Source organism: Capricornis sumatraensis, chromosome 4, assembly GCF_032405125.1.
Source record: "Capricornis sumatraensis isolate serow.1 chromosome 4, serow.2, whole genome shotgun sequence".
Lineage (NCBI taxonomy): Eukaryota > Metazoa > Chordata > Mammalia > Artiodactyla > Bovidae > Capricornis > Capricornis sumatraensis.
Genome location: NC_091072.1, coordinates 10,999,699 through 11,015,312, shown reverse-complemented (window position 1 = coordinate 11,015,312; position 15,614 = coordinate 10,999,699). Strand labels below are relative to the sequence as shown.

The window sequence follows — 15,614 nt, the reverse complement described above, 5'->3', positions numbered from 1 at the left end:
TGCTAAAGCTGAAACTCCAATATTTTGGTCACCTCATGCGAAAAGTTGACTCATTGAAAAAGACTCTGACGCTGGGAGGGATTGGGGGCAGGAGGAGAAGGGGACGACCAAGGATGAGAAGGCTGGATGGCATCACCAACTCGATGGATGTGAGTTTGAGTGAACTCTGGGAGTTGATGATGGACAGGGAGGCCTGGCGTGCTGCAGTTCATGGGGTCACAAAGAGTTGGACATTACTGAGTGACTGAACTGAACTGACTCCTTGGAAGGAAGGTTATGACCAACCTAGATAGCATATTCAAAAGCCGAGACATTACTTTGCTAACAAGGGTCCGTCTAGTCAAGGATATGGTTTTTCCAGTGGTCATGTATGGATATGAGAGTTGGACTGTGAAGAAAGCTGAGCGCTGAAGAATTGATGCTTTTGAACTGCGGTGCTGGAGAAGAATCCTGAGAGTGCCTTGGACTGCAAGGAGATCCAGCCAGTCCATTCTGAAGGAGATCAACCTGGGATTTCATTGGAAGGAATGATGCTAAAGCTGAAACTCCGATACTTTGGCCACCTCATGCGAAGAGTTGACTTATTGGAAAAGACTGTGATGCTGGGAGGGATTAGGGGCAGGAGGAGAAGGGGATGACAGAGGATGAGATGACTGAATGGCATCACCGACTCAATGGACACGAGTGTGAGTAAGCTCCGGGAGTTGGTGACGGACAGGGAGGCCTGGCGTGCTGCGGTTCATGGGGTCGCAGAGAGTCGAACATGACTGAGCAACTGAACTGAACTGAACTGACTGATGCACATTTATGTATCTGCATATATGTGAATATATATGTGTCTGTATGGATCTCTACGTATGTTCATCTATATAATAACCATGATAGCACTAAAGATGGAAGAGTTGAAATAAACTGGTTCAAGGTTTCTATAATTTATCTGAAAGAAATCAGTATTAACTCTATATAGATTATAGTATTTTAAAGAAACTTACTGTAAATCCTAGAGCAAATATTTTAACATTATGCAAACTTATATAAAAAAGCCAATAGAAGAATTAAAATAAAATACTAATCATAGTTCATGAACACAAAGCAAATCATGGAGTAAAACCAAGATGAGATAAATAAGAAATAAGCAGCAAAATGACAGACTGACATACAGACTTATTAATAATCAACATAAATAGGCCCAAATCTGAATATATACTGTCTGGCTAAATAACAATCAAGAACAAATTACATGCTATCTGTAAGGATTGTATTTTAAGCCCAAATGCCTTCTAAGGTAGAAAGTAAAACAGCAGAAAAGAATATAACAGGAAAACAGTAAATATAAGACAGCCAAATATATTTAGTTTTTAAATACAAAATACAAAAATGAAAAAATATAGAATAATGCCTAGACAGCATACTAAAAAAGTAGAGGCATCACTTTGCTGACAAATGTCTGTATAGTCAAAGCTATGGTTTTTCCAGTAGTCATGTGTGGATCTGAAAATTGAACCATAAAATAGTCTGAGTGCAGAAGAATTGATGCTTTCCAATTGTGGTGCTGGAGAAGACTCTTGAAAGGCCCTTGAACTGAAAGGAGATCAAACCAGCAAATCCTTAAAAAAAAACCAACGTTGAATATTCAGTCCTGGAAGGACTGATGCTGAAGCTGAAGCTCCAATCCTTTGGACAACTGATGTGAAGAGCTGACTCATTGGAACAGACCCCGATGCTGGGAAAGACTGAAGGCAAAAGGAAAAGGGGGCAGCAGAGGATGAGATGGTTAGATAGTATCACTGAGTCAATGGACATGAATGTGAGCAAACTCCAGGAGATAGTGTAGGACAGAGGAACCTGGCATGCTGCAGTCCATGGGGTTGCAAAGAGCTGGATATGACTTTTAGTGACTGAACAATGACAGTGACATCAACATTGACAAATGCTTCAAAAAGATAAAAAGTATATAAGGAAGGCATAACAATAATAAGGGTATATGGTCGTATATATATATGTTTAAAATATGTGAAAAACATATCATAATTTACACATATATTAAATCTTTGGATATCTTGAAGCAATTACTGATAGAACTAAAGGGATACAGTGACAAATAGATGATCATATTTGGAGGTTTATTTCATATCTGTCAGTAATTTATAGAACTAGATAAAAATATCAGTAAGGGTGTATAAGACCTGAACAGTACTATCCACCACCTTAATATAATTGATATTTATAGCCCAATAAATAAAGGAGGAGGAAATGGCAACTCCATTCCAGTATTCTTGCCTGGAGAATCCCTTGGACAGAAGATCCTGGCAAGCTGTAATCCATAGGGTTGCAGAGTCAGACACGACTAAAGCGACTTAACATAGGCCAATGTATTAGACAGCTAGATTTAGACATTCTTTTTAAGTGCACTTGCAATATTCATCAAGATAATTGAAAGGCATTCAATGCAATTTGCCACAATCACAGAATAGATGAAGGAAAAAAAATGAGAAAATTTAGCAGCAATTCATTATAAACTCTCTCATCACTCCACCAATAGAAGAGAACCTCCTCACTCTAATGAAGTACATCTCTTAAAAACTTGCAACTATTATCACACTTCCTGGTGAAAGATTCATTATTTCTCCTTAATATATGGAGCAAGATAAAAAGATTCGTTCTTCCTGTTTCCTTTTAACACTGCAGTGGGTGCTTCTGCCATTGCAGTAAGGCAAGACAAAGAAACTCACATGAATGAAAAGAAAGATTAAAATTGTCTTTAGTCAAATTATACTGGGCCACATGAGTAGAGATTCCTAAATAATCTACTCCCAAAGGCTTCTAAAGCTAATTAATGAATGCAAATGAACCAAATTCCATAGATTTCTATGTAAAAACAATCAACAAATGGAAAATAAACTAAAACATGCAATTTCATATACATTGTCTTAAAAACATTAAACAGAGATAAATTTAACAGAATGCATTCAAGAGCTGTGCAGTAAAATCTTTCATTGCTCAGATAAATGAAAGATTGAAATGGAGACATATCCCACTTTCATGGAGTGGGAGATACAGTATTGTTAAGATGTCAGCTCTGTATCATAATCCCAATCCAAACTCCACCATCTTTCTGTGGAAATTTACAAGCTAATACTACATGTATCTGGAAATGCAGAGCCTAAAACATTCAAAGCAAAAGAACAAAAATGGAGCATATACACTAATTTTCTGAAAATTTCAAAACTGTTTATAAAGTTGTAGTAAAACAGTATGGTATTGGCCAAAGCATAAATATATCCCTTAATGAAACCATACAGAGAATCCATATATAAAACGTTTACATGGTTAATTGATTTTCTGCAGTATATTGAGGCAGTTCAATGGGTGAAAATCTTTCCAACAAAAGTAACACATGAACTAGAAATCAATGTACATAAAATAAACGTTGATATCTCATCATACAGAAAAACTAACTGAAATGGATCAAATACTTTAAATATAAAAAAGCAAAAATCCTAAAGCTTTTAGCATAAAACATAGGAGACAGTCTTTCTGACTTCGTGATAGGCAAAAAATTCTTAGAGAAGGCAAATAAGAATGAGATTTTAAAGAAAAACAATGTAATTTGTACTTCATCAAGTTTATTGGAAGAAACTTTTTCTTTCAGGCTCTTTTAAGAAAAATAAAATGCTAGAGTCTGAAATAGAAGAAAACATTTATAATTCATATATGTTCAAACATATATATATACACTATATATATATCTGTGTATATCAAAAGCCAATTAAAGGACTCTTATTCAATTACGTCAAAAGATAAGAATTATGATTTCTAGTCTGACATGTGAGAAGCTTAGAAGTCACTTCTTAGTCTTTGCAACAAGTAAAAAGCTCTCACATCCATCAGAGAAGTGAGGTCACAGAGTAAACAACTGCCCCCCAAACTGGAAAAACCAACAGGTGAATGCAGAGAATCACAACTACTGGAGTAGTAACCCACAAGCTAAAACCTTTTGGGAACCAACATCTGGATAGGAAAACCTGAACTGTAATTGACAAATTTCTGGAGGCTTAATGTGAACTCATAGTTTAAAACTCCTTGGGAACAGAGTCATAGGAAGGCCCTCACACTTTACCTGCAGAAACTTGAACTGGTTGTCACAGTGAATACTGGAGAAAAGTCTTATGTTTCTGGCAGAAGGAGAGGAAAAGGAAACATTTTGAAATAGCCAGAGCATTCTCTGCTTAAGAAAGGGAAAGAGAAGTTAAGGAAGCAATTCCATTCACCATTGCAATGAAAAGGATAAAATACTTAGGAATAAATCTACCTAAAGACACAAAATACCTATATATAGTAAACTGTAAAACACTGGTGAACGAAATCAAAGATGACACAAATAGAGGGAGAAATATACCATGCTCATGGATTGGAAGAATCAATATAGTGAAAATGAGTATACTATCCAAAGCAATCTACAGATTCAATGCAATCCCTATTAAGCTACCAACAGTATTTTTCAGAGAACTAGAACAAATAACTTCACAATTTGTATGGAAATGCAAAAACTCTCAAATAGCCAAAGCAATCTGGAAAAAGAAGAATGGAATTGGAGAAATCAACCTGCCTGACTTCAGGCTATACTAGAAAGCTGCACTCATCAAGACAGTATGGTACTGGCACAAAGACAGAAATATAGATCAGTGGAACAAAATAGAAAGCCCAGAGATAAATCCACGCACCTATGGACACCTTATGTTCGACAAAGGAGGCAAGAATATACAATGGAGAAAAGATAATCTTTTAACAAGTGGTGCTGGGAAAACTGGTCAACCACTTGTAAAAGAATGAAACTAGAACACTTTATAACATCATACACAAAAATAAACTCAAATGGATTAAAGATCTAAATGTAAGACCAGAAACTATAAACCTCCTAGAGAAGAAATAGGCAGAACACTCTCCTACATAAATCACAGCAGGATCCTCTATGACCCACCTCCCAGAATATTGGAAATAAAAGCAAAAATAAACAAATGGGACCTAATTAAACTTAAAAGCTTTTGCCAAATGAAGCAAGGTGAAAAGACAGCATTCAGAATGGGAGAAAATAATAGCAGATGAAGCAACTAACAAAGAATTAACCTAAAAAATATACAAGCAGCTCATGCAGCTCCATACCAGAAAAATAAATGATCCAATAAAAAAAATGGGCCAAAGAACTAAACAGACATTTCTCCAAAGAAGACATACATATGGCTAACAAACACATGAAAAGATGCTCAACATCATTCATTATCAGAGAAATGCAAATCAAAACCACAATGAGGTACCATCTCACGCTGGTCAGAATGACTGCTATCAAAAAGTCTACAAACAATAAATGCTGGAGAGGGTGCAGAGAAGAGGAAACCCTCTTACACTGTTGGTGGGAATGCAAACTAGTACAGCCACTATGGAGAACAGTGTGGAGATTCCTTGAAACACTGGAAATAGAACTGCCATATGACCCAGCAATCCCACTGCTGGGCATATACACCAATGAAACCAGAATTGAAAGAGACACGTGTACCCCAATGTTCATTGCAGCACTGTTTACAATAGCTAGGACATGGAAGCAACCTACATGTCCATTGGCAGATGAATGGATAAGAAAGCTGTGGTACATATACACAATGGAATATTACTCAGGTGTTAAAAAGAAGGCATTTGAATCAGTTCTAATGAGGTGGATGAAACTGGAGCCTATTATACAGAGTGAAGTAAGTCAGAAAGGAAAACACCAATATAGTATATTAATGCATATATATAGAATTTAGAAAGATGGTAATGATGACCCTATATGCAAGATAGCAAAAGAGACACAGAGATAAAGAACAGACTTTTGCTCTGTGGGAGAAGGCAAAGGTGGGATGATTTGAGAGAATAGCATTGAAACATGTATATTACCATATGTGATAGATTGCCAGTCCAGGTTTGATGCATGAGACAGGGTGCTCAGGGCTGGTGCACTGGGACAACCCTGAGGGATAGGATAGGGAGGGAGGTGGGTTCAGGATGGGGGACACATGCACACCCATGGCTGATTCATGTCAATGTATGGCAAAACACACTAGAATATTGTAAAGTAATTAGCCTCCAATTAAAATAAATAAATTAATTTAAAAAAGAAAGTCTGCCCTTGCAAATACAGCTGTGTTGAAGAAGACAAACCCCCTAAACTAAGAATAACCAAACTTTTGATTCAAAGAGACAGTAAGGGGAAAATAAAGCTAAGAAAGGTATATTTAAACTGTCAGTACAGGATTACATGAGTCAATATATGAAATAAATAACCTTTTTAAAATATAGTATTGCTGCCTGTGGTGAAGCTGTTTATTGAAAATACCAACTAAAATACCAGTAAGGAAAAAGACAGGAAACTCAGCAGGAAACTCAAACTTCTAATGTTAGTAAATTGCAGAGTTTAGAACAAACTTGCTATTGAAATAACTGGGAAAATTTATCTAAGACACTGAATCTTATAAAATGCAAATGCATATGGGGCCAGCTCCCAGTGAAATCAGAGGTCTGGATAGACCAGCCTGGCTTCTGGACCACTTTTGAGGGGACAGAGATTTGAGGTTTTGTTTGACAGCTTCACATCAGAGACATTCCATATGTAAACATCTATTATGAAAGTGATAATATAAGAAAATGATAGTTAACAAGATACAGAATAACTATTTCCTGTAAGGTTTTGGCCCCTCAGTAGTGTATTAATATTGTTCAAATTATATTGAATGTAGTGAAATGACACATTTCTTTTACAAACTACTGAATGAGATGTTGATTTCAGTAAGTCTCAGATAAAGAAAGGAATTACTCAAGCTGTGGATTTTAGGACATGCTTAGACTTTGTAAATAAATTTTGTATTGCACTTTTGTAGGAGTGTACCTAGTCATGCATGATTGAGTAACAAAGCATTTGTTTACAGACGTGTACTCATCCAGGCTGCTGTGATGCTAGATTATGTATAAAGAAAAATGGTGCAGTATGTGGTTCGGGGGAATGCTGTTCATCGAGTTGCAAGGTAGGAGGCAAACTGTATTTTATAATATCTAAGTATTAAATTTCTTGAGATACTTGTTTCAAGGAGATGGAAAACATCTCAATACTATATTTAGTCCTCCCTATAATATTTTGTCCAAGCAGCACTGGAGCCCTGTCACTCTTCAATCTACTTTGTAACCTATCATATCCAGGACTCTCCTGTACATAATGCCTGACTTTTTTCTTTCCTGATTTGACTTTCCATTTGTTTACCTTGTTACAAATCCTTCTTGTACTCATTGGGGTTTCTCTGTGATCAACATACATCTTGGACAACCTTATTAAGTTCTTGTTTTCTATCACTCTACTTCACATGAGTGCAGGAGGTTAGATTAGTTTTTTTTTTTATTGGCTGACTTCTCTTTACTGTATTCTGGTAAAAACCCCTGTTCCTTCAGAATTCATTCAGATACTGTTACAACCATTCGATTCCTTAAAAAAAAAAAAAGCATTTAATGAATCCCTGAAAATTGCCCAGCACCCAGAACAATCTACTGGCATCCCAAGGAGTAAGAAATATACTCTTGAACAGGGTAAATGGCATGCATTCTTAAGACTGGAGGAGGAACATGATTTTTTCCCCCATGTTTATTGATATAATCTACATGTAACATTATTTAAGGTATACAGTGTAACAAATTGCTGTAAGTTTGATCTGTGAAATGATGAGCACAATAAGGTTAGTTAACACATCTTCCTCTTCACATACTGAGAACACTTAGGATTTACAGTTTTAGCAACTTTCAGGTAGATAATAACATTATTGTTAACTATAGTCTCCATGCAGTACATTAGATCCCTAGACAGTTTTTCTTTTTCTTTTTTCCATTTTATAGTTGATTTTTTTTCCTTTTTTTTTTTATTAAATTTTAAAATCTTTAATTCTTACATGTGTTCCCAAACATGAAACCCCCTCCCACCTCCCTCCCCATAACATCTCTGTGGGTGATCCCCATGCACCAGCCCCAAGCATGCTGTATCCTGCGTCAGACATAGACTGGCGATTCAATTCTTACATGATAGTATACATGATAGAATGCCATTCTCCCAAATCATCCCGCCCTCTCCCTCTCTCTCTGAGTCCAAAAGTCCGTTATACACAGCTGTGTCTTTTTTCCTGTCTTGCATACAGGGTCGTCATTGCCATCTTTCTAAATTCCATATATATGTGTTAGTATACTGTATTGGTGTTTTTCTTTCTGGCTTACTTCACTCTGTATAATCGGCTCCAGTTTCATCCATCTCATCAGAACTGATTCAAATGAATTCTTTTTAACGGCTGAGTAATACTCCATTGTGTACATGTACCAAAGCTTTCTTATCCATTCATCTGCTGATGGACATCTAGGTTGTTTCCATGTCCTGGCTATTATAAACAGTGCTGCGATGAACATTGGGGTACATGTGTCTCTTTCAATTCTGGTTTCCTCGGTGTGTATACCCAGCAGTGGGATTGCTGGGTCATAAGGTAGTTCTATTTGCAATTTTTTAAGGAATCTCCACACTGTTCTCCATAGTGGCTGTACTAGTTTGCATTCCCACCAACAGTGTAGGAGGGTTCCCTTTTCTCCACACCCTCTCCAGCATTTATTGCTTGCAGATTTTTGGATCGCAGCCATTCTGACTGGTGTGAAGTGGTACCTCATTGTGGTTTTGATTTGCATTTCTCTGATAATGAGTGATGTTGAGCATCTTTTCATGTGTTTGTTAGCCATCAGTATGTCTTCTTTGGAGAAATGTCTATTTAGTTCTTTGGCCCATTTTTTGATTGGGTCGTTTATTTTTCTGGAATTGAGCTGCATAAGTTGCTTGTATATTTTTGAGATTAGTTGTTTGTCAGTTGCTTCATTTGCTATTATTTTCTCCCATTCAGAAGGCTGTCTTTTCACCTTGCGTATATTTTCCTTTGTTGTGCAGAAGCTTTTAATTTTAATTAGATCCCATTTGTTTATTTTTGCTTTTATTTCCAGAATTCTGGGAGGTGGATCATAGAGGATCCTGCTGTGATTTATGTCTGAGAGTGTTTTGCCTATATTCTCCTCTAGGAGTTTTATAGTTTCTGGTCTTACATTTAGATCTTTAATCCATTTTGAGTTTATTTTTGTGTGCGGTGTTAGAAAGTGATCTAGTTTCATTCTTTTACAAGTGGTTGACCAGTTTTCCCAGCACCACTTGTTAAAGAGATTGTCTTTACTCCATTGTATATTCTTGCCTCCTTTGTCAAAGATAAGGTGTCCATATGTGTGTGGATTTATCTCTGGGCTTTCTATTTTGTTCCATTGATCTATATGTCTGTCTTTGTGCCAGTACCATACTGTTTTGATGACTGTGGCTTTGTAGTAGAGCCTGAAGTCAGGCAGGTTGATTCCTCCAGTTCCATTCTTCTTTCTCAAGATTGCTTTGGCTATTCGAGGTTTTTTGTATTTCCATACAAATCTTGAAATTATTTGTTCTAGTTCTGTGAAAAATATGGCTGGTAGCTTGATAGGGATTGTGTTGAATTTGTAAATTGCTTTGGGTAGTATACTCATTTTCACTATATTGATTCTTCCAACCCATGAACATGGTATATTTCTCCATCTATTAGTGTCCTCTTTGATTTCTTTCATCAGTGTTTTATAGTTTTCTATATATAGGTCTTTAGTTTCTTTGGGTAGATATATTCCTAAGTATTTTATTCTTTTTGTTGCAATGGTGAATGGAATTGTTTCCTTAATTTCTTTTTCTACTTTCTCATTATTAGTGTATAGGAATGCAAGGGATTTCTGTGTGTTGATTTTATATCCTGCAACTTTACTATATTCATTGATGAGCTCTAGTAATTTTCTGGTGGAGTCTTTAGGGTTTTCCATGTAGAGGATCATGTCATCTGCAAACAGTGAGAGTTTTACTTCTTCTTTTCCAATTTGGATTCCTTTTATTTCTTTTTCTGCTCTGATTGCTGTGGCCAAAACTTCCAGAACTATGTTGAATAGTAGCGGTGAAAGTGGACACCCTTGTCTTGTTCCTGATTTTAGGGGAAATGCTTTCAATTTTTCACCATTAAGGATAATGTTTGCTGTGGGTTTGTCATATATAGCTTTTATTATGTTGAGGTATGTTCCTTCTATTCCTGCTTTCTGGAGAGTTTTTATCATAAATGGATGTTGAATTTTGTCAAAGGCCTTCTCTGCATCTATTGAGATAATCATATGGTTTTTATTTTTCAATTTGTTAATGTGGTGAATTACATTGATTGATTTGCGGATATTGAAGAATCCTTGCATCCCTGGGATAAAGCCCACTTGGTCATGGTGTATGATCTTTTTAATATGTTGTTGGATTCTGATTGCTAGAATTTTGTTGAGGATTTTTGCATCTATGTTCATCAGTGATATTGGCCTGTAGTTTTCTTTTTTTGTGACATCTTTGTCAGGTTTTGGTATTAGGGTGATGGTGGCCTCATAGAATGAGTTTGGAAGTTTACCTTCCTCTGCAATTTTCTGGAAGAGTTTGAGTAGGATAGGTGTTAGCTCTTCTCGAAATTTTTGGTAGAATTCAGCTGTGAAGCCGTCTGGACCTGGGCTTTTGTTTGCTGGAAGATTTCTGATTACAGTTTCAATTTCCGTGCTGGTGATGGGTCTGTTAAGATTTTCTATTTCTTCCTGGTTCAGTTTTGGAAAATTGTACTTTTCTAAGAATTTGTCCATTTCTTCCACATTGTCCATTTTATTGGCATACAACTGCTGATAGTAGTCTCTTATGATCTTTTGTATTTCTGTGTTGTCTGTTGTGATCTCTCCATTTTCATTTCTAATTTTATTGATTTGATTTTTCTCTCTTTGCTTCTTGATGAGTCTGGCTAGTGGTTTGTCAATTTTATTTATCCTTTCAAAGAACCAGCTTTTGGCCTTGTTGATTTTTGCTATGGTCTCTTTTGTTTCTTTAGCATTTATCTCTGCCCTAATTTTTAAGATTTCTTTCCTTCTACTAACTCTGGGGTTCTCCAATTCTTCCTTTTCTAGTTGCTTTAGTTGTAGAGTTAGGTTATTTATTTGACTTTTTTCTTGTTTCTTGAGGTATGCCTGTATTGCTATGAACTTTCCTCTTAGCACTGCTTTTATAGTGTCCCACAGGTTTTGGGTTGTTGTGTTTTCATTTTCATTCATTTCTATGCATATTTTGATTTCTTTTTTGATTTCTTCTGTGATTTGTTGGTTATTCAGAAGTGTGTTGTTCAACCTCCATATGTTGGAATTTTTAGTAGTTTTTCTCTTGTAATTGAGATCTAATTTTAATGCATTATGGTCAGAAAAGATGCTTGGAATGATTTCGATTTTTTTGAATTTATCAAGTTTAGATTTATGGCCCAGGATGTGATCTATCCTGGAGAAGGTTCCATGAGCACTTGAAAAAAAGGTGAAATTCATTGTTTTGGGGTGAAATGTCCTATAGATATCAATTAGGTCTAATTGATCTAATGTATCATTTAAAGTTTGCGTTTCTTTGTTAATTTTCTGTTTAGTTGATCTGTCCATAGGTGTGAGTGGGGTATTAAAGTCTCCCACTATTATTGTGTTATTGTTGATTTCCCCTTTCATACTTGTTAGCATTTGTCTTACATATTGCGGTGCTCCTATATTGGGTGCATATATATTTATAATTGTTATATCTTCTTCTTGGATTGATCCTTTAGTCATTATGTAGTGGCCTTCTTTGTCTCTTTTCACAGCCTTTGTTTTAAAGTCTATTTTATCAGATATGAGTATTGCCACTCCTGCTTTCTTTTGGTCTCTATTTGCGTGGTATATCTTATTCCAGCCCTTCACTTTCAGTCTATATGTGTCCCTTGTTTTGAGGTGGGTCTCTTGTAAGCAGCATATAGAGGGGTCTTGTTTTTGTATCCATTCGGCCAGTCTTTGCCTTTTGGTTCGGGCATTCAACCCATTTACGTTTAAGGTAATTATTGATAAGTATGATCCCGTTACCATTTACTTTATTGTTTTGGGTTCGGGTTTATACACCCTTTTCGGTTTCCTGTCTAGAGAATATCCTTTAGAATTTGTTGGAGAGCTGGTTTGGTGGTGCTGAATTCTCTCAGCTTTTGCTTGTCTGTAAAGCTTTTGATTTCTCCTTCGTATTTGAATGAGATCCTTGCTGGGTACAGTAATCTGGGCTGTAGGTTATTGTCTTTCATCACTTTAAGTATGTCTTGCCATTCCCTCCTGGCCTGAAGAGTTTCTATTGAAAGATCAGCTGTTATCCTTATGGGAATCCCCTTGTGTGTTATTTGTTGTTTTTCCCTTGCTGCTTTTAATATTTGTTCTTTGTGTTTGACCTTTGTAAATTTAATTAATATGTGTCTTGGGGTGTTTCGCCTTGGGTTTATCCTATTTGGAACTCTCTGTGTTTCTTGGACTTGGGTGATTATTTCCTTCCCCATTTTAGGGAAGTTTTCAACTATTATCTCCTCAAGGATTTTCTCATGATCTTTCTTTCTGTCTTCTTCTTCTGGGACTCCTATAATTCGAATGTTGGAGCGTTTCATATTGTCCTGGAGGTCTCTGAGATTGTCCTCGTTTCTTTTAATTCGTATTTCTTGTTTCCTCTCTGATTCATTTATTTCTACCATTCTATCTTCTATTTCACTAATCCTATCTTCTGCCTCCGTTATTCTACTATTTGTTGCCTCCAGAGTGTTTCTGATCTCATTTATTGCATTATTTATTATATTTTGACTCTTTTTTATTTCTTCTAGGTCCTTGTTAAACCTTTCTTGCATCTTCTCAATCCTTGTCTCTAGGCTATTTATCTGTGATTCCATTTTGATTTCAAGATTTTGGATCATTTTCACTATCAATATTCGGAATTCCTTCTCAGGTAGATTCCCTACTTCTTCCTCTTTTGTTTGGTTTGGTGGGCAACTCTCCTGTTCCTTTACCTGCTGAGTATTCCTCTGTCTCTTCATCTTGGTTATATTGCTGCGTTTGGGGTGGTCTTTTTATATTCTGGTAATTTGTGGAGTTCTCTTTATTATGGAGCTTCCTCACTGTGGGTGGGGTTCTATCAGTGGCTTGTCAAGGTTTCCTGGTTAGGGAGGCTTGTGTTGGAGTTCTGGTGGGTGGAGCTGGGTTTCTTCTCTCTGGAGTGCAGTGGAGTGACCAGTGATGGGTTATGAGACGTCAAAGGTTTTGGAATAATTTTGAGCTGCCTGTATATTGAAGCTCAGGGGAGTGTTCCTGTGTTGCTGGAGAATTTGAGTGATATGTCTTGTTTTGGAACTTGTTGGCCCTTGGGTGGAGCTTGGTTTCAGTGTAGGTATGAAGGCATTTGATGAGCTCCTATTGCTTAATGTTCCCTGAATTCAAGAGTTCTCTAATGTTTTCAAGCTTTGTATTTAAGCCTCCTGCTTCTGGTCTTCAGTTTTTACAGTAGCCTCTAGACTTCTCCATCTATACAGCACCGATGATAAAACATCTAGGTTAAAGATGAAAAGTTTCTCCACATTGAGGGACACTCAGAGAGGTTCACTGAGTTACAAGGAGAAGAGAAGATGGAGGGGGTAGTTAGAGGTAACTGGAATGAGATGCGGTGAGATCAAAAGAGGAGAGAGCAAGCTAGCCAGTAGTCACTTCCTTATGTGTGCTCTATAGTCTGGCCCACTCAGAGGTATTTACGGAGTTATACAGGGAAGAGGAGAGGGAGGAAGTAGACAGAGGTGACCAGGAGGATAAGAGAGAGGAATGAGAAGGAGAGAGACAAATCCTGCCAGTAACCAGTTCCTTAGGTGTTCTCCACTGTCTGGAACACACAGAGATTCAGAGTTGGATAGAGAAGAGATGGGGGAGAAAAGAGACAGAGGCCACCTGGTGGAGAAAAAGGAGAGTCCATAGGAGAAGAGAGTGGTCAAGCCAGTAATCTCGCTCTCAGGTAAACTTGGGTAGTGAAGTTTGGGTTTTTAAATGAACATAATTGACAACAAAAACCTAAGAGCAAAGGTTAAAAATCTAGAGTAGAGGTTGGATTTTCAAAAATACAATATTAAAGAAAAGAAGCAGAAGGAAAAAGCAGGAAAGAAAGAAAGAAAAAAAACCAAGAATTATTAAAAAAAACAAGCAAACAAAAAAAACAAAACAAACAAACAAAAAAAACCCCACCAACAACCATCCAAAGGCTATATATGGTGTTTGCCTTAAAAAAAAAAAAAAAAAGTCTTTTTTTTTAAAAAATAGTAATAATAGGTTATAGTAATAAAAATTAGAGGAGAAATAGAAGACTTAACAATTTAAAAAAAAGGTTAGAGAAAAAAAAAAAGGAATGATTTTTAAAATAGTAAAAATATATCTGGCTCTTCTCTGATGTTTTGGGCCGTGTGGGATCACTTCCAAGGTGGTTCCCTCTGTTTAACTTCTTCCGTTTGCTGGTTTTTCAGGCTCACTAGTTCAGTCGCGTTGTGGGGAGGGGGGATGCCGCAAACAAATAGCGCTGTTGTGTGCTCACAGTGTCACAGCCCCGCTTGACCTGTCCCTTCTCGCGGCGCACAAACCGCTCCGGCTCTACGATGCACAGCCGGGAACCGTCTGGGGCCGGCCCTAGGCTGCGTGCACTTCCCGGTCCAAGCTGCTCATGTTTGGCGCTCAGGCAGCCCTCAGAGGCACAGATTCGGCTGGGACTGCGCTTTGTGCCCTTCCCAGGTCCGAGTAGCTCAGGAGTTTGGCGAGCGTGATCACCGCGGCTTGTCACCTTTTCTGTCGCTGCTGCTCAACTTTCTGGGTGGACCGCTGGCGTCCCCCGTGAGGCAGATTGTGACTGTCCAGCACCCTCAGAAGTCTTAGCAAAGAAGCCCGCTTGCAGTTAGGTAAGTAAAGTCTCTCCGGGTCTGCAATTGCGCCTTTCCAGTCCTTACGGCTCTGGCTGCCTGTCCCCGGCGGGGGATGGTCTGCAGCCGGCTTTTTCCGTTCCGTCCTTTGTTCTGTGCTCGGTCCTGGCGGCGTCTTATGTTCGAGCTTTTCGTGCTGTAGCTATCCCACAGTCTGGTTTGCTAGCGCAAGTTAGATCGTTCTGGTTGCGCGTGGGGCGTTCCTGCCCGATTCTTACAAAGCACTGCAGCCCGCGCCTCCCGCGCGTCCCTGCCCTGCCCCCACTTCCCAGTGGCGGATGCAGGCGTCTGTGCTGCTTTTCCGCTGGGGGAGTTACTGTTGGGCTTGTAATCTCTTGGTTTTAATTATTTCTTTATTTTTCCTTCCTGTTATGTTGCCCTCTGGGTTTCCAAGACTCGCCACAGATTCGGCAGGGAGAGTGTTTCCTGGTGTTTGGAAACCTCTCTTCTTAAAATTCCCTTCCCGGGACAGGCTTCCCTTCCCGGGACGGGCTTCCCTTCCCGGGACGGAGTTCCCTCCCCACCTCCTTTGTCTCCTTTTTCGTCGTTTATATTTTTTCCTACCTGTTTTTGAAGACAATGGTCTGCTTTTCTGGTTGCCTGCTGTCCTCTGCCAGCCTACAGAGGTTGTTTTGTGGAGTTTGCTCAGCGTTGAAATGTTCTTTTGAGGAATTTGTGAGG

At 38.0% G+C, this 15,614-nt stretch overlaps 1 protein-coding gene across 1 annotated transcript in view; it reads left to right on the top strand.

Annotated features, from left to right (window-relative positions):
• Nucleotides 1-15,614, top strand: part of LOC138078041 (disintegrin and metalloproteinase domain-containing protein 5-like) — a 103,622-nt gene that overhangs the window by 29,991 nt on the left and 58,017 nt on the right. Inside the window, exon 9 of the mRNA XM_068970508.1 lies at nucleotides 6,960-7,055. Coding sequence (XP_068826609.1) covers nucleotides 6,960-7,055 — 96 coding nt within the window. The remainder of the gene's footprint in view (nucleotides 1-6,959; nucleotides 7,056-15,614) is intronic.